The sequence below is a fragment of the Anguilla rostrata genome, chromosome 16 (assembly GCF_018555375.3).
Source record: "Anguilla rostrata isolate EN2019 chromosome 16, ASM1855537v3, whole genome shotgun sequence".
Lineage (NCBI taxonomy): Eukaryota > Metazoa > Chordata > Actinopteri > Anguilliformes > Anguillidae > Anguilla > Anguilla rostrata.
Genome location: NC_057948.1, coordinates 37,371,174 through 37,393,758, shown reverse-complemented (window position 1 = coordinate 37,393,758; position 22,585 = coordinate 37,371,174). Strand labels below are relative to the sequence as shown.

At 48.8% G+C, this 22,585-nt stretch overlaps 1 protein-coding gene across 6 annotated transcripts; it reads left to right on the top strand.

Annotated features, from left to right (window-relative positions):
- Nucleotides 1–8: 8 nt before the first annotated feature.
- On the top strand, nucleotides 9–20,961 carry phrf1 (PHD and ring finger domains 1). Of its 6 annotated transcripts, none has more exons than XM_064313615.1 (19): nucleotides 2,620–2,699; nucleotides 4,089–4,245; nucleotides 5,002–5,118; nucleotides 5,703–5,870; nucleotides 6,004–6,206; nucleotides 6,851–6,934; nucleotides 7,368–7,495; nucleotides 8,488–8,579; nucleotides 9,421–9,581; nucleotides 10,279–10,399; nucleotides 12,361–12,506; nucleotides 13,028–13,218; nucleotides 13,783–13,899; nucleotides 14,171–14,325; nucleotides 15,229–18,462; nucleotides 18,667–18,752; nucleotides 19,439–19,618; nucleotides 19,965–20,093; nucleotides 20,294–20,961. In XM_064313615.1, exons 3-19 carry the CDS (start codon nucleotides 5,028–5,030, stop codon nucleotides 20,447–20,449), a joined length of 5,442 nt encoding a protein of 1,813 aa, XP_064169685.1. In that variant the 5' UTR covers nucleotides 2,620–2,699; nucleotides 4,089–4,245; nucleotides 5,002–5,027; the 3' UTR covers nucleotides 20,450–20,961. The 6 variants fall into 6 exon arrangements, with proteins under 6 accessions (XP_064169687.1, XP_064169684.1, XP_064169685.1 ...); XM_064313618.1 differs by having other exon boundaries at nucleotides 4,089–4,349; nucleotides 9,421–9,563; XM_064313613.1 differs by having other exon boundaries at nucleotides 4,089–4,349.
- The last annotated feature ends 1,624 nt before the right edge of the window (nucleotides 20,962–22,585 follow it).

Here is a 22,585-nt window from a genome sequence, read left to right as displayed (position 1 = left end):
AGTGAGGATGTGCACGTACAAAGGATGCAGCGCGACAGCGTCGACAAAGCGGTGCGGGCGAAAGCTGTCCAGAGCGCGTTCGCAGTCCAGCCGTTATCTCTGAAAGCCACGGACTGACTGAAACGCACAAGATGGCAGTAAGCGGTGTCTCACTGGCCGTTTAACTGTTATACTTGGCTAGGGACGTGCAAAAAGCGAATATACCCAGGAGAACAAAGGCAGTTAAATTCGCCAATAACAGGAAACCATTTAAAGACAGCACGTGCGTTTTCATTCTGCCACTGGGGTAGATTTCAATGAACGATGCATTTTTTGTTTTTCCTATTGCATTAGCAGTTAGCTTAGATTTTATTTGATCAGTTACCCAGATTGCCTTCCCTAAATAGTGCAACTGTTCCTCCCCCCGTGTCGGTTTGCTTTAAATCATGTGTGAGAACGTGGGGTGATGTAACAGGTCGATGAAAAGAAAATGGATCCGGAAGAAACTTGCTTTACAAACCCCCTTCCCCATATGCTAGGAAGCGGGGACAAAAAGCCCATTATACTTTTCATTTTTAAAATGTATTCATTTATTTGCAGTTGTCTTGCATTTTAGCCTATTACTGAACAGAGCGCATCATTTCGATAACTTATATTCCAGGCGAGTCATTATTATATTAGTATGATCATTAATTGCATTAGTAGACTATCCGTTTACGTAACAGTACTATACGGTCATTAATGATGACTCTATTTTAAGTGGTGCATACGATAATAACTGAACTTCTAATTTCCCCAAATCGAGTGTTTCAATGAATGCACCTCTCGCTCAATATCAATATTACAGCCCACGGACAGCCTAAACCAATAGGCTATCTGCCATAGAAACATAGATAAGGACAGGCCTACTGCCGGGTGTCCTTTATTGGAATACTTATTTAAGCATTAAGATTGAGCTTTATTCCTGACTGGAATTTAAAGTTAAAAGATCAGATGGACCAAATTCTGACGAAATCCAACGGCGCTGCAGAACCCGAAAGTTAAACGTGTTTGTAACTTAAAATGTAAAAAACAAACAAAAAAATCGGTGGCCAGTTACAAGAATGAATTCCTGTGCAAAAGACGATGTTAAAATGTTACATAAAAACTATTAAAAAGACATAAAATTAATTAATAAGCAAAATTTATAATTACAAAATGTTGTCAACCTTATCCTAACAAACCAAAAACAAATAAATGTCATTTAATCAGACCCGAGGATACATAAACAGGTAATATTTATTTTTATTTACATTGTGTGCGGTATATTGTGCTCTGTTCTACCCAAAGGAGTGGAAAACAGAGGCAGTTTTAAAATGACTCAGTCTGAACACACTGAAGTGTACGCGTATGCGCGCGCTTCCACGTAGCCCATGTTGCCCTGTCATTCCCTCGCGCACCACACGGGAATGTGCAAAATCAGGTGAATGTCGTTGGCCTCGCTCCATAACCTTATCCATGACCTCCTCTCCTGCAGCCACGGTTAGCAGTGATTTTTTATTTTTACCCACGCGCAAAGAGATGCTGCGTGACACAGACACGTTTCACACACAGTAGTGTTCAGCGTTCAAATCTTCAAAATCAAATCTTACAGAACAGACTACATATGGTCCCTTCTGGAGACATATATATAACATACTCTTTTAGAGTTGAATTAAGACTTTTGCGGTGTACGTGACTAATTGGGGACCCACTTTATTTCCTCAAGAGTGCGTCACAATTACAGGTAAATCGACGGAACAGACCTAGATCTGACGAGCTGTACAGAGTAGCTGCTGTTCGTACAAGGCTTAAATTTTTTTTTTTTTTTTTTTTACAATTCCATCACTTTATAAAGCCTTGACCTTTGATGAAGAATTTTTCTAAGAACAAATACATAATTAATTGTGATATATTATAGTAATTGTTTGTGATTAATTATCATTAATTCCATTTTTATTAATTGTGAAGCCAAATGATAATATTTGCCATCTAAACATTTCCGAAAGAAAATGTCATGTTTTGTCCATACATCCAATAAAATTAGGATTAAACAGATAAAGAGTATACCATTTCCCTTTTCCATGTGATGTCAACTCGGGAACTTAGGCTATTTATCCAAAGGGCGTATTCTAAAAAACAAATGATGTAACAGAAATTGTAGGCACTGTTTTCTATTCAACACGTCTAATAATATACCCATAGTGCAAGGGGAAACAATCGGCGTCTCATCTTTAGTGCCGTTAAATTTGGCTATCTTCCAAAAGACATTTATTCTGAAAATACGAGTAAGCCAAGCAGCTCGTCACCTCCCGCCTGCGTGTACACAGATCAATCACAGTCATCAATTATCATATTGAACTATTTCCACTATTGGCGATTTTCTCAACCAAGCATACCCATACTGTAAAATAGCCCGTGTCAGTTCTCAGTACCGAATGAATACACGTACGTTCTTTTGAGGCCTACATACAGAATATAAGAAATATTCACAGTATCCAGTATTATCAGAGATTTTGACAAAATGAATGTAAGCAAATTGTCACATTAACTACACGTAAACTGGCGTACTATATCTTTAAGAGTGTTACAGTGATTTTAACACGTTCGGCTATTTCCGCTATCTCCAGCCGGTCGTGTCAGTCAACGCACAAACCGTGGACTTCGAAATACTTCAATTAAGGCTCACATATCTGATTTCGGTAGGTGTTTAGCATATGCATAAACACGCGTACATAGCTTCATGTGTGTGAATAGCGATTCATAGTTTGATTGCACAATGGCACATGCATTGTCTTGTTAATTTTGCAGAATTTAGATCCGAGCTGACTAGACTAGCTCTCCCCAAAACGGTAGTTAGCCAGCTAGCTAGTTACTTCACAAGAGGCCTGCTTTCAGTGACCGGCTAGCTGCTCTGATTTGATAGTGTTTGAGTATTATCCTCTAACATGTAATTATGTAAACATTATTTTGTATATTGGGAGCGTTTTTTTCCTGGTACTAACGAGCAGTTCTAGAGCTAACCATTCAATGTACTGTTTGCATTTAGCGATAGGCTGCTCTGTGTTATAGCTAGCTAGCTAGAATCGGGCTCTGTAGTATGAGGTAGTGGCTATTGCCATGGCTTTGTAAACAAGGTATTTTTTGTCAATAAATTAATTTTAATCAAAGTTGAATGGGTTTTAGCTATGCTACTATGGACGTGGCTCGCTTTATTTACGTGTTAATACCCCAAATAGTCTGCTTTAATTTGAGATCAAAATTGGCTAAGTTACTATTTAGCGATAGACACTGACGCAACATTTTTTAGTAAATCAAGAGAAACGTGTTTTTTCATGCGAAGAAAACGGTCACACAAATCTGTTGCTAGAAATATTAAGCTTTGGGAAAGTCTGCAAGACCAGTTTAAATAGTTGGCAACCGTAGTAGCCTAGAGCAGCACGATACTAGCAGAAACACTGAAGAGTTTTTATCTGTGTCAGAAGCAGTAATAATATTAGCCCATAGCTTTGCAAGTCCAAATATAAAATTGGACAAATTTGTTGGTGTCCAGGAAATTTCATAGTACAGCAGAAAAGTACCGACTGAAATGGACACGATAGTCTGGCGCTGTAACGTTTGTATCTAAATGGTATCTTTTTTTAAAAACCATACAGGGTAGATTATATTGGAGTTCGCCGTTGTTTTGGCTCAAAGTTACCGTGTTGCATAGTCTGTATTGGCTTTCAAACTCCCCAAAGCCACTAGGAAATGTATTGGCCTGAACCAGCGTGCTCTTAAATAAAACATGAAATAAAGTGTATTGTGTTACCCAAGGGATTATGTGTATGGTGTAATTTGCATAATTTGAAACCGATAATTGTAAATTGTTACCTGAGATGCGTGTGTAGGGGAGCTGGACATGCATCTTCTTTGCCTGTCTCAGCTTTTGGTTTGTATAGAAAAGGAAAAATTATGAAGTTGTATTCTTGCAATTTGATAGTTTTTATGAACTTTGAGCCAGCCTTATGCTATAGATCAGTGGTTCCAACACTCTCCTCAGGATCTGGCACACCTACACAACTAATCAAGTCCTTCATTAGCTTTATCAGGTGTGCTGGAGGTGGAACACATCAAATACCTGGATCCAGCTGGGGGTGCCTGAGGAGAGGGTTGGGAAGCACTGTTATTGGTCATCAGCTGAGTTTGCCTGAACCAGTTCAGTGGCAAAGCCTGTTCCTGGAAAGAGGGAAGCCTGACTACACATGGGTGTGCTCACTTGGCCAGACTCAGTGCTGTTAGGTTTGGAGCCTGATTGGGTGTGCTCACGTGGCCAGACTCAGTGCTGTTAGGTTTGGAGCCTGATTAGTCAGGCAAGGTTTTTTTAATGATTTTTAAAAATGTATATATATTTTTACTCTGGGACAGTGACTACCAAGGAGTCACTTGTTACAGTGTAGCTGTTTCAATGAGAAACTGGGAAATGGGTTTAAGTCCTGCAGTGTAGAAAACACTGTCCCTTTCCATTTACTTTAATGGATAGGCATTCAGTAGCACATTGGCTTCTTGTAATCAATGGTGTTCAGATCTGCAGCTTATGTTGAAGGAAAGCAACAGTATACCACAGACAGAAATAAAACAGGAAACACTTAGCAGTTTGAGCCAGTCCAGGTTTTGCTAGAGACTGTTTGTTAGAATGGGTGGGCAGCTGTTGGCCGTGTGCCTAAACTGCTTATAGTAAGACCTGGACTGACGGGCTAAAACCACCATCCCTTTAACTGCACATTTTAAGAGCCGTGTTTAATCGATAATTCTGGTACTTGTTCACTACAGTCAGTTTTAAGGGATTGTGTTGTAAAGGCAAACATCATTTGTGATATTTAGGCCTACTTTAAAAAAAACTTTAAAAAAAACTGTGAAACTATGTAACTAGGAAACAGACCTGTTTCTGTGCTACAGGTTGGTGGGGTTGGTTATGGATGAGGAGGGTGTGTAGCTAGGAAACGGACCTGTTTCTGTCCTCAGGTGGGTGGGGTTGCTGATGGTCGGTCATGGATGAGGAGGACAGCCAGGACGAGCTGATGGCCCGGAACCCCTCCCACAGAAGGAGCAAGCGGCCTGCCTGCATCGTCTCAGACGAAGGTGAGGGTCAGTTCAGCTCTACGGCTTTTATTTGGTCTGCAGGCCAGTGATCGGTGAAAGGTTAACAAATGCATATTAAACATGGCTTAAAAAACCTGTACAAATCCATGACCGATTTAATACAGTAATTAACCCTCTGAAGACCTTACACAGACCCTAAGACACATTGCACCAGAGCCCGGGACCTTTCTGAATTACTAAGCAGAATGCCATTGCTTAGAAGTATTTCAGGACCAACAGCCTACACCTAAAAGACTGTATCTCCAGGGAGTAGCAGGATTTCCTCCTTCTCTGATTAGTCTGTATCTGCATACCTGCACCCACATTCAGCAAATAGGGCTACAGCTTCATACCACTACCAGACCTGCGTCAAATACTCACTTGAGATTCTTTACATTTTCCAGTAAAATCTAAAAATGCTTGCGGATCCCTGAGAATTTTAGCAGTATGCAGGATTTTCAGTGGTGTCTAAATAATTATTTCAGGTAAAGTATTTGACCCAGGTGTGATCAGGTGTGATCAGTCAGGGTTTCAGGGGTTGATGTGCCTTTGGTTCCATTTCTCCCCCTCATCTCAACACTCAGAGGAAGACAGTGATGAAAGTGGGGAGGACTCGGAGGAGGGCGAGACTGAAAGTGGAGACGACGACGACAACGATGACGATGATGAAGGGGAAGAGGAAGAGGAAGATGAAGAGAACCTGGATGGAGAGGATGATGATGAGGAAGATGAAGAGGAGGAAGACAGTGATGGTAAGAGAACTTGCTCTGTTGCCCAGTGTTAATTTGCATTGATTTCAAGCTATGCCTGGCTTTAATGGGGCTACCATCATCACACCAGTCTGCTCCACTGGCTTGAACATGTCCTGATTGTGCTGTACGTAAGGGGCGGAGCATGACCCGGGGAAGGCAGAGCTGGAAGGAGCAGTGGGCGGAGCAATGGGTGGAACCGACCTGTCCTATCTGAGCTCAGACGAAGATGCGGAAAAGTGCCCCATCTGTCTGAACTCCTTCCATGAGCAGGCAGTGGCCACGCCCGAGAGCTGCGAGCACTACTTCTGTCTGGACTGCATCCTGGAGTGGTCCAAGGTTGGTGTGGTCTCAGGAGCGAATCTGTCCTTGCGCTCCCCTGTTACTCAAATCACAGCTGGTTTTCCACCCTCCTTTTACCTGGGAGTCAGGTGTGAATACAGTCTGGCCAATCAGTAGCACTAATTGTTCAGGTAATTACCTGGGGATTCAAGGTCTGGATTTGAATATCAATGTTGTAGACTACAGAACTGGCTCCCAGCTGCCAGGAATACATGAATTCACTTGCTGAAACTGCGACATTTTGTTATCTTTAGTAAAATGATTAATTTTGATATGGTTGTTTTTAAATCTTCTCTGAAAATATTGCGTAATGGTTTTGGATGTTTCCGTTATAGTTTAGGATTTAATTCTCCGAATTTTCTAACATTGTAAACTCCGGCGTCTGTTTTTCAAACTCTCTCTCGCACAGGAGATTTGTAATTCAGGATTGCCTTCTTAAATAAAGCTCAAATAAAGTAAATTATTTGAATGACACCCTTGCACTCTATTCCTGACCAGTCCAAGGCAATGCCTTATGAGTCATTGCAGTAACACATGACAGAAAGGAATGCTTGTGTGTTTAGATTGTGTATGTGGATGTCCTGGAACAAGCAGCTCATGCTGGTGGAAGCTAACTGTCTGTGGCATTTCCCCCTTTTCAGAATGCAAACTCCTGTCCTGTTGACCGGATTGTCTTCAACAGAATCTGCCTGAGGAAGCATCACGGGGGTAAAGTTCAGAAAGTGGTAGGTCACAGATTCAGACCTTTTGCACACACTTCTCAGCATTGGAGCTGGACTAGGAGCCGCATTTACGCCATTAAACAGCGACACTGTGGCTCCTAAGGGGCTTGGCTGGTAAAATCACTCTCTTTGAGATGTAAGCAGGCTGGTTTCCATAGTTATAGGTTCAAGGCTTGTGCCTCTGGTGTCGAGATCCAGAGCAGTGGGACCAGGGCAGGCCTAATTGGGCCCGGGCCTCTTGGGTTAATGCTAGATTTCTCTCCTGTCAGCACTGGCTCTCCTGTAGTACAGTGTGGGCGTTTGGCTGCAGCTGGAGCTCTAGTCAGCGCTAGCTCTCCTGTAGTACAGTGGGGGGCGTTTGGCTGCAGCTGGAGCTCTAGTCAGCGCTAGCTCTCCTGTAGTACAGTGTGGGCTTGCTGTGTGTGTACGCATGCAGATCACCCTGCAGAAGCCAGCGAAGGCCGGTCAAGAGGCGGAGGTGGAGCTGGACCAGACCAACTGCGAGGTGTGCGGCCAGAGCGACCGCGAAGACCGGCTGCTGCTGTGCGACGGCTGCGACGCAGGGTGGGCCAATCAGGTTCTTCTGTTACAGGGAGGGCCAGTCATATTTCACTACTGCAGGGTGGGCCAATCAGGTTCTTCTGTTACAGGGAGGGCCAGTCATATTTCACTACTGCAGGGTGGGCCAATCAGGTTCTTCTGTTACAGGGAGGGCCAGTCATATTTCACTACTGCAGGGTGGGCCAATCAGGTTCTTCTGTTACAGGGAGGGCCAGTCATATTTCACTACTGCAGGGTGGGCCAATCAGGTTCTTCTGTTACAGGGAGGGCCAGTCATATTTCACTACTGCAGGGTGGGCCAATCAGGTTCTTCTGTTACAGGGAGGGCCAGTCATATTTCACTACTGCAGGGTGGGCCAATCAGGTTCTTCTGTTACAGGGAGGGCCAGTCATATTTCACTACTGCAGGGTGGGCCAATCAGGGTTTTCTGCTACCGGAAGGGCCAATCACGTATCACTATTGCAGCGCAGGCCAATCGTACTTCACTATTGCAGTGAGGGCCAATCGTACTTCACTATTGCAGTGAGGGCCAATCGTATTTCAGTATTGCAGTGAGGGCCAATCAATCATTCAAGCATAAGGAGAGAGACTGGATTTTCACAGGTAATAAACTGGGTGCACTGATGTGAAACAGGAGTTACTGTGGTGCCAGGCCCCAAATAAATACAATGCAGAATGTGCACACTGTCAGGAGGGATTGGGCAGGAAGAGGGTAGCACAGGCATAACTTTACTAAATAAAGGAAGGAGGAGCAAACCTGAATTTCACTGCATTTCAGACAAAATCAGCGTTGTGGACCGATGCACTAGTGTGTTTTGGCCAAAGTTCTTTTGTTGCCTCTGTCTTTTTCTATGGCACAGAAAATGTTTAATGTGCAGATATAGGAGCGTTAGCCTTTGGGTCGAGCTTTACTGGCATGATGGTCAGTGTTGCTTTTATTCTCGAACCCTGAACCCTGAACCCTGAACCCTGCCTGTTTCCTGTGACATGGTAGGTACCACATGGAGTGCCTGACCCCGCCACTGGATGCAGTGCCTGTGGAAGAGTGGTTCTGCCCGCGATGTTCCGCCAACAATGGCCGCTCAGGTAATCCGAGCCCCCTGCTGAGTCCCGTTCTTTCTGTAGGGTGGGGGAGGCGGCAAGAGGCTTTTAGAGAGGAACCCATCAGCTACACACAGCCTTGAGCCCTGAACCCGTCAGATACCGTTGGCCTGTAGAATGATGTTTTATTTTACTACTTACGCATGTAATATGTTGGTAATATGTGCTCTGGAATGCATTTCTCAGTGGGAATTTAGGGAATACGGGACCAAGACAGAAGTTAACATTAAAAGCAAACAAGGCTTCAGGTGACTGTGTGGTTTGTCCTGGTGCATGGGTGGGCTCTGCGGTCTGGTGCCAGTGCTAACTACGGCTAGTAGCCCCACGGGGTTGCACCCAGCGATGGGAGGGTTTTAGCCAGCGATGGGAGGGTTTTAGCCAGCGATGGGAGGGTTTTAGCCAGCGATGAGAGGGTTTTAGCCAGCGATGAGAGGGTTTTAGCCAGCGATGAGAGGGTTTTAGCCAGCGATGGGAGGGTTTTAGCCAGCGATGAGAGGGTTTTAGCCAGCGATGAGAGGGTTTTAGCCAGCTAGCAGGACAGTCTCATATCACTTGGTCGCTGCCCACTGTTCGATCACACGGCCGCAGTTAGTCTGCTGTGCGCAGTCTTCCTCAGACTCATATCTGTGAGACCGACTTGCGAATTTGTAATAACAGCTTTTAGCAGTGCCAGCTCAGAAGGAGACGCAGTGCTTCTCTATGCTCTGGAATCAATATCAGAGGCTGGAATGTTGGGTATTCTAGAATTTGGGAGAAAAAAAGCGGGAAACGGGACTTCCAGTGTCAGTGCAGTCTTGGTTGATTTGTGTCTCCACGGTTACCCCAGGTGCGTCTGCCGCGGCGGCGGGTGACGTGATGCCCACAACCAGCCGCCCCCGGGCCCCTGCGACGGGGCCGACCCGCGCCATCGCCCGCACGCAGCAGAGCGAGAGGGTCCGAGCCAACGTCAACCGCAACCGGATCACACAGGCACGCGCTGACCCCGAGGTCTGCATGCACACGCACTGACCCTGCCCTGACCCTGCCCTGACCCAGAGGTCTGCATGCACACGCACTGACCCTGCGCTGACCCCGAGGTCTGCATGCACACGCACTGACCCTGCCCTGACCCCGAGGTCTGCATGCACACGCACTGACCCTGCCCTGACCCCGAGGTCTGCATGCACACACACTGACCCCGAGGTCTGCATGCACACACACTGACCCCGAGTTTGGCAAGGCCATTACAGCGTGACCCTGTGTGAACCCCGTAGTGTTGCTGACGACACGCTGACCCAGGACGGTCTGACATTCCCAAGCTCCAGGTACCCGACGGTCTGGTGTCACCCACCTTGCCCCTGCACCCCCTGAGGTCCTGCATGCAGATGACCCTGCGCTGACCCCGAGGTCTGCATGCACACGCACTGACCCTGCGCTGACCCTGAGGTCTGCATGCACACACACTGACCCTGCCCTGACCCCGAGGTCTGCATGCACACACACTGACCCCGAGTTTTAGGCAAAGGCCATTTAAACAGGTGACCTGTGTTTGGAATAGAATGTGCTAATTACACCTAGTCAAGTTGTTTGCTTTGAGGTACAGTACTGACCTCGTAGGTGACCTGTATGAACACTTTCAGAGCTTCCAGGTGCTTCTGACGGTGCTGGTGTGTCCCCCCCTTGCCCCTGCCCCCCTCCCTGACAGGCTCCCAGGTTGTCCACCTGGCTGGATGACGCCATCAACGCGGTGGCGGCGGGATTGAGCACCGCGGTGTACGTGCGTGACCTGACCCCCAGGGCCGGGACCAGCAGGAAGCGCCGCACCGGTAACGTCTGTCGCCAAAAACACACCAAACAACACTGATAACACACACCCTCCAGAGTTACACCTGATAACACACTCCCTCCAGAGCACATTACACCTGACAACACTGATAACACACACCCTCCAGAGTTACACCTGATAACACTGATAACACACTCCCTCCAGAGCACATTACACCTGATAACACTGATAACACACACCCTCCAGAGTTACACCTGATAACACTGATAACACACACCCTCCAGAGTTACACCTGATAACACTGATAACACACACCCTCCAGAGTTACACCTGATAACACTGATAACACACTCCCTCCAGAGTTACACCTGATAACACTGATAATACACACCCTCCAGAGTTACACCTGATAACACTGATAACACACACCCTCCAGAGTTACACCTGATAACACTGATAACACACTCCCTCCAGAGCATATTACACCTGATAACACTGATAACACACACCCTCCAGAGTTACACCTGATAACACTGATAACACACTCACTCCAGAGCACATTACACCTGATAACACTGATAACACACTCCCTCCAGAGCACATTACACCTGATAACACTGATAACACACACCCTCCAGAGTTACACCTGATAACACTGATAACACACTCCCTCCAGAGCACATTACACCTGATAACACTGATAACACACTCCCTCCAGAGCACATTACACCTGATAACACTGATAACACACTCCCTCCAGAGTTACACCTGATAACACTGATAATACACACCCTCCAGAGTTACACCTGATAACACTGATAACACACACCCTCCAGAGTTACACCTGATAACACACTCCCTCCAGAGCACATTACACCTGATAACACTGATAACACACACCCTCCAGAGTTACACCTGATAACACTGATAACACACACCCTCCAGAGCACATTACACCTGATAACACTGATAACACACACCCTCCAGAGTTACACCTGATAACACTGATAACACACACCCTCCAGAGTTACACCTGATAACACTGATAACACACTCCCTCCAGAGCACATTACACCTGATAACACTGATAACACACACCCTCCAGAGTTACACCTGATAACACTGATAACACACACCCTCCAGAGTTACACCTGATAACACTGATAACACACTCCCTCCAGAGCACATTACACCTGATAACACTGATAACACACTCCCCCCAGAGCACATTACACTTCATAACACTGATAACACACACCCTCCAGAGTTACACTTGATAACACTGATAACACACACCCTCCAGAGTTACACCTGATAACACTGATAACACACACCCTCCAGAGTTACACCTGATAACACTGATAATACACACCCTCCAGAGTTATACCTGATAACACTGATAACACACACCCTACAGAGTTACACCTGATAACACTGATAACACACACCCTCCAGAGTTACACCTGATAACACTGATAATACACACCCTCCAGAGTTACACCTGATAACACTGATAACACACACCCTCCAGAGTTACACCTGATATCACTGATAACACACACCCTACAGAGCACATTGCATCTGATAACACACACCCTCCAGAGTTACACCTGATAACACTGATAATACACACCCTCCAGAGTTACACCTGATAACACTGATAACACACTCCCTCCAGAGTTACATCTGATAACACTGATAACACACACCCTCCAGAGTTACATCTGATAACACTGATAACACACACCCTCCAGAGTTACACCTGATAACACCGATAACACACACCCTCCAGAGGTACACCTGATAACACTGATAACACACCTTACAGAGCACATTGCATCTGATAACACACACCCTCCAGAGCACAATGCATCTGAGAACACTGATAACACACACCCTCCAGAGCTAATTACAATGCAGACACAAGTCCAATGATCAGCTACCAAAATGCGGAGGTCGATGAATGTGTCAGACTGTCAGTGTTGGTTTAACCTGCTGCAGTTAAACGAAGGAAGACGAAGACGCCAAGGGCGAGTGAGAAGACTGGGGCCAAGACGGGGGGGAGGGGCAAGGCGAAAGGGAAGGCCGTTAAGAGACGGCGGCGGCGACGACGGCGAGTCAGGAGGACAAAATCGCGCAGGAAGCTGGTGAGGAGCTGCACGCGTTAAAGACATGCAGTGCACAGAGAGAGGCTCTGACCTGCATTCCTTTGTAATTTGTAACGACTAATGTCCCCGCTCCCCCCCCCCCCACCCTCCCTCTGCACCCCCTCATTTATTAGTACTGGCAATACTGGCAGCACTGGAAGTAGGGCTTCAGATTGCTATTAAACCTTCAAGGTATGAGATCACAGATGTGTCAGTAGAATGAACTGAGCATTCTAATTCTGATGTCATGATCACTACTGGTAACTTGAGAGCAATGAGTTCTAGAACACCTAGAAAAAAAGCATACCAAAAATCTTACTCTTTAAAGGGTTAAGTACAATTAGCTGTAATGGTAAACGTAATGTTGGTAATCTTAGTAACCACTTTGGATCCTCTCATTAATTAATTTTAGCAGTATTAGTAATGGCAATGCATCAGACTCCTCCCTCGTTAACTCGTAGTAGGTGTATTAATGGGGGGGTTTTAATGCCTTTGTATCCCCCCACCACCCCTCTCCACAGGTGGTGAAGGAGCCCACGGCTCGCTCGCGCATCGCTAAGAGTCTGGGGCTGGGCCGGCCGACCCGCAGCGCCTCCATCCCGTCGGTGTACCGGCCCTGCGAGCAGACCCTGGGCAGCATGCGGGCCGACATCGGCGCCGCCGCCCTGTCCGTGTACGGGGACCCCTTCGACCTGGACCCCTTCCCCGACGAGTACGTCCGCCGGCCGCGAAGCACGAGCACACGCCCCTGTGCGCCCCAGACTCCCCAGACTCTGGGCGACACACCTGTGTGAGGGCGGATGTGTGTGAGGGCGGGTGTGTGTGAGTGCGGGTGCGTGAGGGCGGGTGTGCGTGAGGGCGGGTGTGTGTGAGTGTGTGTGAGTGTGGGTGTGTGTGTGAGTGCGGGTGTGTGTGTGGGCGGGTGTGTGTGAGGGCGGGTGTGTGTGTGTGTGGGTGTGTGTGAGGGCGGGTGTGTTTGAGTGCGGGTGTGTGTGTGGGCGGGTGTGTGTGAGGGCGGGTGTGTGCGTGTGCGTGTGTGCGGGTGTGTGTGAGGGCGGGTGTGCACAGGCTGGCTGCCGCTTATCGGCTTTGGGCTTGGCTTAATCTGCCCCGGGGAAACCCTGACTTCAGAGCAGAAGCTGGAGTTAAAAGCTTCTGCGGTCTGCCTCCCACACGCTGAGTGAATCGGGTTTCAGGTCCACGCCAGGTCCAGTCTGAGTGCTGCGGTGGCGTGTGGCGTTCCTGCAGTGAAGCTCGCTGTGTTTGTGTTTTAAAGGAACGAGCAGACCTCAGGACCGCCCTCCCCGATGGCCGTGAAGAGGCAGGGCCTCTCGCGCTCCGCCCTGCGCTCCCACCAGCCCGTGGCTCGGCCAATCCGGGTGGGCCTCCCCAGGTAAAACGACCCGCCCCCCTATGCTGTGGAGCGTTGGTCCCACTGACACGGTAACAAGGCTGACTGATGTGATTGCACAGGAAATGGACGTGCTTATGGGGCTGGTTTCCATGGTTATGGGCCTAGTGGGCGTGGTCACATGGCCGTTTCATGTAATTCCGCGATTGGCCGATGCAATTGTACAGCTAATGGGTTATGGGGATAATCGCCATTGCCACAGCACTGATTGGCGCTGTTATGGGGATAATCACCATGGTTACTGCGCTTGTAGGCGGGGCCTCGGTATCCCCGAGCCGCAGGCGGTTGTGGAGGCGACTCCAGTCCCCGACCTGCTGGGCAGCATCCTGTCGGGCCAGAGCATGCTGATGATGGACAGCTCAGATGTGCTCATCAGCAGAGACGGCTCTCTGAAGGCCATCAATCCCGGTGAGTTCACATACCGCCACTCCTAAAGGCTATCAATCCCGGTGAGTTCACATACCGCCACTCCTAAAGGCTATCAATCCCGGTGAGTTCACATACCGCCACTCCTGAAGGCTATCAATCCCTGTGAGTTCACATGCCGCCACTGCTAAAGGCTATCAATCCCTGTGAGTTCACATACCGCCACTCCTACATGCCATCAATCCCGGCGAGTTCACATACTGCCACTCCTAAAGGCTATCAATCCCGGCGAGTTCACATACCGCCACTCCTAAAGGCTATCAATCCCGGTGAGTTCACATACCGCCACTCCTAAAGGCCATCAATCCCGGCGAGTTCACATACCGCCACTCCTAAAGGCTATCAATCCCAGTGAGTTCACATACCGCCACTCCTAAAGGCTATCAATCCCGGTGAGTTCACATACCGCCACTCCTAAAGGCCATCAATCCCGGCGAGTTCACATACCGCCACTCCTAAAGGCTATCAATCCCAGTGAGTTCACATACCGCCACTCCTAAAGGCTATCAATCCCGGTGAGTTCACATACCGCCACTCCTAAAGGCTATCAATCCCGGTGAGTTCACATACCGCTACAGTGTCACTCCTGTCATAGTTATTATGAGTACATGTATGTACATTCTCTACTTTATGTCTCACCCAAACACGCTGATGTGCTTATTGTAAAAGTATAATAATAATTATTATCAGATTGATCTGGTGACAGGCGTTGCAAATTAGCAAGCACACTGAAGCAATACATACATATCACAACACTCTCAGCATAAAATGATAATATCCCCATCAAGTACAACAAAAATGTAATTGCCCTATTGCGCAGTTACATTTAACTCATTTCAGGGATTACTGTATTTAGTTTTTTATACAGGGTTTCTCTTTTTTCAGTCAGCGTACCGTCTCCAAAGGCAGCCGCTTCCAGGGTTTCCGCGAGCGCCTGTTCCCCTGCAGCCCAGATCCACGCGGGAGCTCCTCCTGGCTCTGGAACCAGCGGATCCAGCGCAGATCCTGGGCCGTCCCGCGGCCTCCCAGACCGGCCCTCCTCATTTGCCCGCTCGCTCCCGCCCCTGCCCACTTCCCCCCGGCACCCCAACACACCCAGTGATGCTCGCCTCCGCCTGTCCGTAGAACCCCTGGGTCTGCCCCCCAGAATCGGCTCTCCAGAGAGTCGCCTCAACGGCACTTTTAGAGGGAGAGGCCCCACGGCGGTGGCCATGGCGATGGAGGCAGGCTCCGTAAGACAGCCCCCGCCCAAACCGGTATGGGTGGACGTGTCGGCGCTGCCCCGAATCCCAAAGATCAGGAGGGCGGCCGAGTCGGACCAGAGCAGAGGCAGCGGCGATGGGCTCCCCGATTCCTGTGTGAACAACCTGGCGGGCACCAGGGGGCGCCAGCAAGCCGTGGATCAGGGGGCCTCCAGGGGCGAGCAGGGGAGAGTGCAGAGACCAGGGCAGGATGGAGCAGGGACCTCGTCCGCCCTGTCCCACTCCTCCTCTTCCTCTTCCTCCAGCTCCACGACTAACCCCGGCAGCTCCTCGTCCTCCTCCTCTTCCACAGTCAGCTTCCGCATCAACGCTAGCGGAAACTCCTGGCGCGCCCGGCGCCTGGCTGGAGCAGGGGCGTTCGGCAACCCGCTGGAGCCGGCGAGGGACGAGGCCTGGAAGAGGCGCCTGAAGAGCAAACGGCTGCTGCTGTCTTCAGCACGCTCGCAGAGCAAGGACGGCACCGTCAAGACCGATATCTACGACCCCTTCGACCCTACAGGCTCCGACTCAAATGGATCCGACAGCGCCTCTGAGGTGGAGAGCGCGGGTGGCGTGACCAAGGTCACCAAGCCAGCGATAAAGAAAGAGCGACGCTCCGAGCCGGAGTCGCCGTACAGGGGCGGAGATGCAGAGGGTCCTGGCTGCTGTGTTAAAGATGAAACTCTGGACGGTGACCCGATGGAGCTGGATGGTGACCAGATGGATCTAGACGACAGCTCAGATGCGGAGGGAATGGAGCAACCGGAACGCCTGGAGGTGAAGAAGGAGCCAGAAGGCTTGAAGGAGGAGGTGCCAGAAAGTGTGGAGGTGAATGAGGTGGGAGGCAAGGAGGAGGTGCTGGAAGGTGTGGAGGTGAAGGAGGAGCTGGAATGTGTGAAGCACACAGAGATGGTGAGGGACGGTGTGCAGAACACATCCAAGCCTGAGGATTTGAGCACCCAGCCTACATCAGAAGCGCGGCCTGACACGGCAGCCAAAGGAACGGACCTGGCAAATTCTGACATCAAGCAGAACCTGCAGGCCTCAAAGAGCTCTCTCTTCCGCTCGCGCTCACGGTCCAGTTCTGTCTCCAGCCACCATGACAAGAAGAATGTGAACCCTGAGCAGAAACGCTCGTCCAAAAACCATCACTCAAGGTCCAAGTCTCGGTCGAGGTCTGCCGACAGGAAGCGGGCATCCGACAGGAGGAAGGAGCGGCGGTCCTCTTCATGCAGCCCCGACTCCCGGCGCAGGAAGGCTGAGGCGGGAGGCAAGAGCCAGATAAAGCGTGCCCGACGTTCCCACTCCAAGGAGAGGAGGAGGACGCGATCCCCGTCAGACAGCTCGCACTCCGACGCCTCCGAGCGGTCTAGGAGGAACAGGAGACGGTCACGGTCTCGATCGCGATCGAAAGACAGGAGGCGGTCTCGCTCCAGCAGTGAAGAATGGTCGAGGAGGAGGAAACACAGGAAGGAGAGTCATGAGAGGCACACCCACAGAGAGAGCAAGAGGAGTAAAGAGTCGAAGGATAAGAGACGAGGTCGGTCACGTACCAGATCGAGGTCCAGGTCACGGTCGAGATCCAGATCTCGATCTAGATCCAGAGAAAGAAGGAAAGACTGGAAGTGGTCGCAGTCCACTGCCAGGTCAACAGACAGAGGCCGGTCAAGGTCAAAAGAGCGCAGAAGAGGGAGGTCGCGGTCGAGAGAGAGAAGAACTGAAGCTCGTCCATCGCAAAGCTCTCACTCTGTAGCACTCAGGAGCACTCAGAAAACAAGATCTTCTGAGTCCGACCCCAAAGACTCCAGGGACTCAAAAGAAGTAAAGAGAGAAAAAATTGACCGTCTCAGCTCCATCAAAGTGGAGAGCAAACCCAAAAAGGAACCAGGTGTTAAAGCTGAAAGACCCTTCTCTATCAGCGCTGTCAAAGAGAGCGACCCAGAAGTAATTAAAGTGGAAACAACTGTCTCTCTCAGTGCGGTCAAAGAGAGTGACCTTAATGAAACCAAAGCGAGAAGATCTGTGTCTCTCAGCTCAATGAAAGAAGGGATGGACCCAAAAGAAACTAACAAAAAAATACCCACCTTGCACAGTGAGGGAGCAGAGAAAGAGGCTAACAAAGAGGACGCTGAAAGTGTCAAGCCCTTTTCTCTTATTGCGGTCAAAGAGGAGAATGAGCCTGAAGAGATCGGTAGCGAAATGCTCGTACGCTCTGGCTCAGTCAAAAGTGAGTGCAGACTTAAGGACTGTGAGGAGAGACCCACTTCTGTGGGTAAGAAGGAGGAAGGGCCCCTAGCTGCTCCTGAAGATGAGAGAAAAGATGAGAAGAGGAACCAGGAAAGAGTGATTATGGAAACTGAGGCGAAGACAGAGGACATTTTGGAGAGCGCTAGCAAAACGGAGCTGGGATTGCCAGAACCATCTGCAGAGTCATCCTGCAAGGTGGTTAAAAGGGAGCCTAGCCCCACTTTGGAGGACTGCCACCAGGGGGTGCTGGGTGGTGGTGCTTCCCTGAATATTATTGCTTTAGAGTGTGAGGAAGGGACAGGGGTCGAGGCCATACATCCTTCTAAAACTGACTTGGCCAAACAGGAAAAGGAGGAGCTTTCTACAGATGAAGACATCAACGTGGACTTCATCCTCGACAGCCTGGACTTTGTAAAGAGCATAAAGGCTGAGTCCACAGGGGAGAGGGATTTGGCTAAGGGCGTAGCTGTTTTGGATGCATCCGTGATTAAAACGGATGTGCCTCCAGCAGCGGTCAAGCCTGAAACGGTGCCTGTTCCAGTCGTGGCCAGTGCCAAGCCCAAACCTGCGGGCAAGAGGGTCACCTGGAACCTGCAGGAAGCAGACCAGCCGGCCACCGAGAAAACAGGAAGTAAGTGTCACTCTCACTGGAAGTCCTCATAATGATTAACAGAAAGGCCTCCTGGGTGGTGCTGCAAATTCAGAAACATCAAGGCGCGTATTCATACACGATTGAATAGGACTGATTAACTTCTCTTTGTCACTGATGTTAATTATTTTGGGGGATTAAGATGCAGTCCGCTACATATGACTATGATTATTCCTCACGTTGCAGAGTTCTCTCTCCACAAGCTGAAACAGGGTTTAAAAGAAGGACCTCGAAAATCCGCCAACTCCAGCCTGATCTCAGAGCAGAAACAGGTATGCTAACTCCAGCCTGAACAGAGAAACCTTAACAAAAACTGTGATCCAGGATCGAATGATTACTTTAAATACTTTAACTCGAGACACCTGTAAAATTCCTGCAGATTTTGTATTGTTTCTTGAATTGGTGTACTGGGTTGTAGTGAACTCAGTCAACCACAAGATGGCAGCACATTGTTGTTGTGCTGCCTCTACCCTGGGAGGTCCCGAGAGTTGGGAAAAAAAAGAAGAATCATGTGATCGAAACTGGAACTAAACTAGGAAAGGGTTTCAGAGTAAATGAAAGTAAAAGTCAGTGCCTGAGAAATCAAAACTGTTTGAACTTCCTTCCTGGGTTGTTCAGATATAAATAAATAATTTCCATTCAACAATGTACTGACTAAATAGGTATACTGGCCAAATTTACCAGCTGTGCCATACAGACTGTATTAAGAGTAGCACATATCCTTAAAATAAAAGGTAAGGGTGTAGACTGATAAATATATTAATATCATTATTATTATTATTTTGCTTGGCAAGCTTTGCATGCAATGTACATGCCATCATGTAAGGTCTTTTTTGAGTATCCTAGCATAAACTTTGTCCCACTTGGGATTCAAGCTCACAACACCCTGGTTCAAAGTCCAGTTCCCTAACCACTGCATTGCTAAATCCTGGGTACCTCCACCCGACGCCCATTGCAGGACTTTGCCCAGCCTGCTGCAGCGGGCGATCCCTCCCCCCATGTGACCAAGAAAGGACCCCTGGCAGCGGCGCCCTCTGCTGGACCGTCCGGGTCCCAGGTCTCGACCGGCGTGCAGGACTCCGCAGCACAAGGCTCAATGAAAGAGGAGAACACCCAGGACTCGTCCAGGAAAGACAAGGTGAGGCTCTGAGGAAGGCCAAACTCAAGTGTGTGCTGTGACATGCTGTAACAGCTGTGCCTAAGAGTCCAAGCTAGACATTGCAGTTTCTACCTGATCTCAGTTTGGCGAGTTTGAGGCCCCGTCGGGTGTTATGGCGAGTTTGAGGCCCCGTCGGGTGTTTTGGCGAGTTTGAGGCCCCGTCGGGTGTTATGGCGAGTTTGAGGCCCCGTCGGGTGTTATGGCGAGTTTGAGGCCCCGTCGGGTGTTTTGGCGAGTTTGAGGCCCCGTCAGGTGTTTTGGCGAGTTTGAGGCCCCGTCGGGTGTTTGAGGTCACTGACGGTCAGAACGTTGTCCCCCTCCACAGTACATGAAGAAGCTGCACATGCAGGAGAGAGCCGTAGAGGAAGTGAAGCTGGCCATCAAGCCCTTCTATCAGAAGAGAACCATCACCAAAGACGAGTACAAAGACATCCTGCGCAAAGCCGTGCAGAAGGTAGGCCAATCCCCCGCAACCAAGGAGGTCTGCGGCACTCCAACGGGACAAGGGCACCGTTGGTATCCACACACTACATGCACGCAGACTACACACACACGCACACACACACACACACGCACGCACGCACGCACGCACACACACACACACGCACGCACAACTCCTGTGCCCGTTCTCACTGCGCTGTTCTTCCTTCTCAGGTGTGCCATAGTAAAAGCGGGGAGATCAACCCTGTGAAAGTGGCCAACCTGGTGAAGGCCTACGTGGACAAGTACAAACACGCCCGGAAACACAAGAAGGACGACGGCGGGAAGAGTCAGGACGGCGGGGGGGCCAAGGACCCCGACACCCCCTGAAGGCCGGCCTCCAGCTGTCAGTCCGGGAACCCCACCTTCTCCACTGATCCCCTGCAAACTGGCTCTCAGCTGTCAATCAGGGGAAGACCACCCCCCCTAATTTGGCCCAGAGACTCTCCCCCATAAAGGCCCGCTGTCAGTTGAGGAAGACTTTTCTCCACTGGTCCAGTGATACCCTGACGGCTGGCTTTCATCTGTCAATCATGGGAAGGCCACCCCCTCATTTGGCCCTGAGACTCTGCCTGTCAGCTGTCAATCATGGGAAGACCGCCTCCTCTCCAAGAAAGCTCTTTACAGTATAACTTTAATATCAAATTCTGTCCAAGAGGGCCTGTAGGACACACAAGGGCTTTGAGAATTCTGCCTCATTTTTTTTTCTCGTTGTAGATATTTTAAAGGAAGATGATGACAGCATTGTTTTCTGGAATATTTAATTTTGCCTACAGGTGCTCTGTGTGGGTCACATGGTCATAAAGTAAAACACAGTGAACCAACTGTGATGGTATCAGTTACTCCTGTTTCTCTCTCTGTCTCTCTTACATGCACACACACTCTGTCTCTCTCTCTCACACACACACACACACTCACACTCACACACACACTCTCGCTCACTCACACACACACACACTCACACACACACTCTGTCTCTCTCTCTCACACACACACACTCACACACATTACACGTCCCCCTCACTTTCACCCGGAGTTTATTGCCAGTCTTCATATCAGTTTACTGCAGAATCACACAAACATATCAACAGTATTCCCCCCATGTGTTTAGTCCTAAAGCATTTTAAACAGGTAATTCATTTTGATTATTTGGGGGGTGTCTATAAACAAAAACTGACGTCTCATTTGGTTATTTTCATCATCAAACCATGGTGCTGTTTCTTATGCACAGAAGTGTTTGGGTTAAGACATTAATAGAGGCTGGTGGCTAGTTTTTGTTATTCTTTTGTTTGGAAGTATTTGATGGTATTAAATCATTAGTTTAGCAGATGACTGTGTCCCATTGTGCATATATGAATCTTAAATGAAGCAAACCGGGCATGATACCTCAAATAAAGGTTCGGACAAAACAGGAAGTTGAAAACAGGAAGTCAAGCCCTCTAGCCTCTGTGCCACAATGCTGTCCTAAAAAGTATATTTTGTGCTTCTTGCATCAGTTTATTTCTTTTTTTTTTGTGGGAAAGGAATATTGACTCCACCCAGGATAGAGCAATGGTGCTAAGAAATATGGGTTGACACTTGTTTTACATGCGGATGTAAGCATAGGAACAGTTTATGACTGCAAATAAAGTGGTTCTGTGCTGAGCGGAAGTGGGGATGTGCTGTAGATGACAGCATCCTGTGTTTGGGCTGGTCTGAGCACCAATCCATGTGACCTCTGGAGTCACAGGGCCCCCTGCATCTTTCCCCCATTTCCCCACCTTTGAGCCCTTAGCTGACAGATGAAATGTCATCACTTGGCTTAGCAGATATACGCCCCCCCGCCCCGCCCCGCCCCGCCCCCGATCCCCAGTGTAGTTGGTCACTGCCGTTTGCCTCACAGTGACCATGATGCTGCAGAGCACGGGCTTGCTTAGAGGCTCGGGGCGCCATGGTGAGATTATTCAGTGGAAACTCCATCTACCTCCAGCAGTTTGAGCATTGCAGAACCCTCTTCCACCCCGTCATATGACCATATAAGGAAATGGAAGTCGGCCAAAGGGGTCAAGTTTTTAATAACTTTTTTCTTTCCTCTTATCAAAATGTTTTCTTTGGAGTATTTTCTTAGGGCCTCTCTGTATGCCTGTCTGGCTCTCCCTCCCTCTCTGGCCTAACTGTTGAGCGTGTGGTCATGGTTTGGCTGTAGAATCATTCTAGATCTGCGAGATGCAACTGGCTGACTGTACGTCCTGATCTGTCCCTGACCCACAGTGCACTGCTGTACTTCCGGAGAATGTTGTGTAGCAAGATGTTTGTTTTAGACCGAATACATGTTCTTCATTTTGTTTACTTGCATTTTTTTCTTCTGTTTTTGATTTCCACAAAGGAATCATGCTGGTTTAGCATGAAGAGGGAACAAACTCCAACGACAAATATATATATATAAAAAGGAATAAGTGTTGTAATTTGCTGGTGTTTTGCTAATAA

Coding starts and splice junctions, on each gene's coding strand:
- phrf1 (XM_064313617.1), top strand. CDS start 5,028: ATGGATGAGGAGGACAGCCAGGACGAGCTGATGGCCCGGAACCCCTCC. Junction 19,619..19,964: donor ACTCGTCCAGGAAAGACAAG/GTGAGGCTCTGA, acceptor CCCCCTCCACAG/TACATGAAGAAGCTGCACAT. Junction 20,094..20,293: donor TGCGCAAAGCCGTGCAGAAG/GTAGGCCAATCC, acceptor CTTCCTTCTCAG/GTGTGCCATAGTAAAAGCGG.